Source organism: Haplochromis burtoni, unplaced genomic scaffold (genome assembly GCF_018398535.1).
Source record: "Haplochromis burtoni strain Fernald_Lab_line unplaced genomic scaffold, NCSU_Asbu1 Contig_647, whole genome shotgun sequence".
Taxonomy (NCBI): domain Eukaryota; kingdom Metazoa; phylum Chordata; class Actinopteri; order Cichliformes; family Cichlidae; genus Haplochromis; species Haplochromis burtoni.
In genome coordinates, this window is record NW_024583008.1 from 216,869 (window position 1) to 219,818 (window position 2,950).

Consider the following 2,950-nt stretch of genomic DNA (forward strand, 5'->3'; position numbering starts at 1 on the left):
CACACACACACACACACACACACACACACACAGACACACACACAGACACACACACACACACAGACACACACAAACTCACAGACACACACAGACACACTCACAGACACACTCACACTCACAGACACACTCACACACACACACACACACACACAGACACACACTCACTGTCTCTTCTTGTTTTCGTTCCTCAGAATCAAATCTTCACGCCTGCTTTGATCTTCATCCCCTGACAGGAAGCATGTCATCATCACCGAGGGTGGGTGTGGTCAGACGCTCGATGCTGACCGACCCGCTGCTAATCAAGGTAACTGGGGGGCGGGGGAGCTGGGAGGTCAGTGATTGGCTGATCCACTGCAGGCTGTTTTTACTGATTCTTTACTTTTTCCTGTTTGGGTCACTCCAATACTGCAACTACTAATATTAATAACAATAGTACAGTAATAATAATAGTAGCAATAATGCAACGATCCAATCAGGGCTGGTGTGATGGCGTTCTCCTGGGTCATGTGTCGGATGCTTTCGGGTTAATGAAACAGGTTTTTGTTGTCATTGTGTTTATTTGGTGAAAAATGTTTCTGAACTTAGACGTTTGGTTAAAATATCTGAAAAACAAACAAAATTCATTCATTTTTCGTTCATTCAGAAAAATAAATAATTTGTTATCATTTTCTAAAGTTTGATCTGAGAAACAACAGACTGTAAATGATAGATGGCTGTAGTTAACACCAATAGAGGGCGATGCTTCTCGTTTAGCTCCACCCCTTTATGCAAATATGGCCATGTCCAGTTTAAAGGAAGAGTGCTGATAGAAAACATGATGATGTCATCAAACTTCCTGTGTGCAGGCGCCTCTTGGGCGCTCGCGGTCCAAAGGTTTTGCTGTTCCTGGTCCGGACTTCACTTTTGGAACCAGCAGTAACTGGCTGAGGGATGGAGGCGTGGCCGAAGGTAAGCCCCACCCACTGTAAACACACTACAGTATTAGCACACTGACAGTTATCGTGTGTGTGTGTGTGTGTGTGTGTGTGTGGCTGTGCGATATAACCAAAATCTCATGTCCCAAAATAAGACATTTATTGTCCCGACAACAATATTTTTCACAAATATTTTAGCTTTTCTGTAAATTCTGTGAATCTCGGGCACCTCGACCTGTGTGACGTGTTTCCAGCTCGTGTACCTGGAGTCGAGCGTTTTGACTGATGCGTGAAACTTTCTTTGTGAGTATTTGTTCCACGGCGTGCTGCGGGGAAAAGCCTGTTCGTTTGACTCGAAGGTGTATTTGGAGCACCTGACGGATCTGCTTTGCTTCTCATCCATAAACGCCATACTCTGTCACATGACTCTTGCGTAGGTGGTAGAAGAGTTTTCTGGTCCTATTCAGACTTTTCATAACCAAACCATGTCCATGCTACAGAGGTAGCCCCTCCTCAGGAATAAAGTCCTCAATGTGTTTGGACTGGTCCTTCTTTTTGTCATCACTTCAGTTTATTTTGAAAAATCTCAACAGGATCATCAGCTTTATTGTGAAAGGTTTATGTGGAAAATAAACAAGCGGACGGCAGAGCCGCACGCTGGGTTTACCGTCATTGTGGCAGCACATACGAACAGTGGCTCGTCCGTCCGTAGTGTTGTTATTTTAAGTATAGGTCAAAGAACTTTAATCAGAGCGATGAAAAATGTTGCCGTAAACAGTTTATTTTGTGACACAACCAAACAAACCATAGCGTGACATGAAACGCCAGACGTTTTCATATCATCATCAGACATGTATCGTCATAACAGCCCTGTGTGTTTGTAATGCTGGCTCTCTTGGTGGTCAGTGTTTGTGTCACGAAGGACAAATGAGCGCCGCCTAGTGGACACTGGAGGAACTGCAGCTTCACATCCTAATTGGCTAAACCCAGGCTGAGCGCTGAGGTGCTGGGATTACGCTAACAGGAGGGGTGTGTGTGTGTGTGAGGCAGTCAGCTGTCAGAGTGTGTTTGCATGAAGTTAACATGCCTTCAGGCTGCAATCACTGCTGTCAGTCAAACACACACACACAACATAAGACTCCTCTCATCTGTCAGTCACACAGACACACAAACACACACACACAGCTGTCTCCGTATTTTCTGGTGGTTGGAGGTGAAAATAAGGAGCTGAGTCACTGATGCTGCATGCCCACTAAATACAGTCCACCTGGGGTTCTGCCCCTCTCTAGGCTTCCAGAGGTTGTCCATTGTGCACAAAGTGGGCCTTTAGTGATATAAAGAAGGATTATTTTGAACTGTGACTCATGCACAGCTGAACCGCAGTCCCTCATCAGAGACAGGTGTGTCAAAGTGGGACTTCGTGTGTCGCTGTGTGATTGAAGCTGGCCGATCTCACCCCGACCCAGCGTCTCACCTGTCGGATCCAAGGTTTTGGGCCCGTGGGCGTCCTCTTACCCGTCACCTGTGCTCTGTCAGCTCTTTCCAGCTGGAACGTTCAGCCGCGGCAGGAAGAATCTGCCGCTCAGCATGCAGACTTTGTGTCTCTGAACCGCGAGGCGGTGAAGTCTGGCATGGTGACGCCCAAAGAGCTGAGTCAGTACCGGGCTCAGAGGGCCCAGAGCTCCGCTTCCGAACTGCGGCACGGTCGGCTTCCACGATGCCGCGATCAGGTTCCTGACATCACGTTTGGAGTCAGAAACAGGTGGAATTGATCACTTCACGATGATCAAATGATATCTGATCGATAATATTGAATGATCAGTGACCAATCGATGTCTCCATCAGGCCGTCGTCTCCGATGTCAGACGTCCTGTCTCATCAGTATGCTCAGCGCTGGCTCCATGATCAGCTGAAGAATCAAACCAGCAACCTCAAATGCAAGGTGAGAGAGAGAGAGAGAGGCTCGAGTGCCCACAGGGTGTGTGTGTGTGTTGTGTTCACACTGTGTGTGTGTGTGTGTGTGTGTGTGTGTGTGT

General features: G+C 47.3%; 1 protein-coding gene across 1 annotated transcript in view; it reads left to right on the forward strand.

The window, feature by feature from the left end:
* Window positions 1-2,856, forward strand: part of cfap77 (cilia and flagella associated protein 77) — a gene marked incomplete at its 3' end in the record, with an annotated part of 6,775 nt that extends 3,919 nt beyond the window's left edge. The window contains 4 exon segments of the mRNA XM_042215035.1: window positions 187-304; window positions 846-948; window positions 2,451-2,676; window positions 2,760-2,856. Coding sequence (XP_042070969.1) covers window positions 239-304; window positions 846-948; window positions 2,451-2,676; window positions 2,760-2,856 — 492 coding nt within the window.
* Window positions 2,857-2,950: the final 94 nt, after the last annotated feature.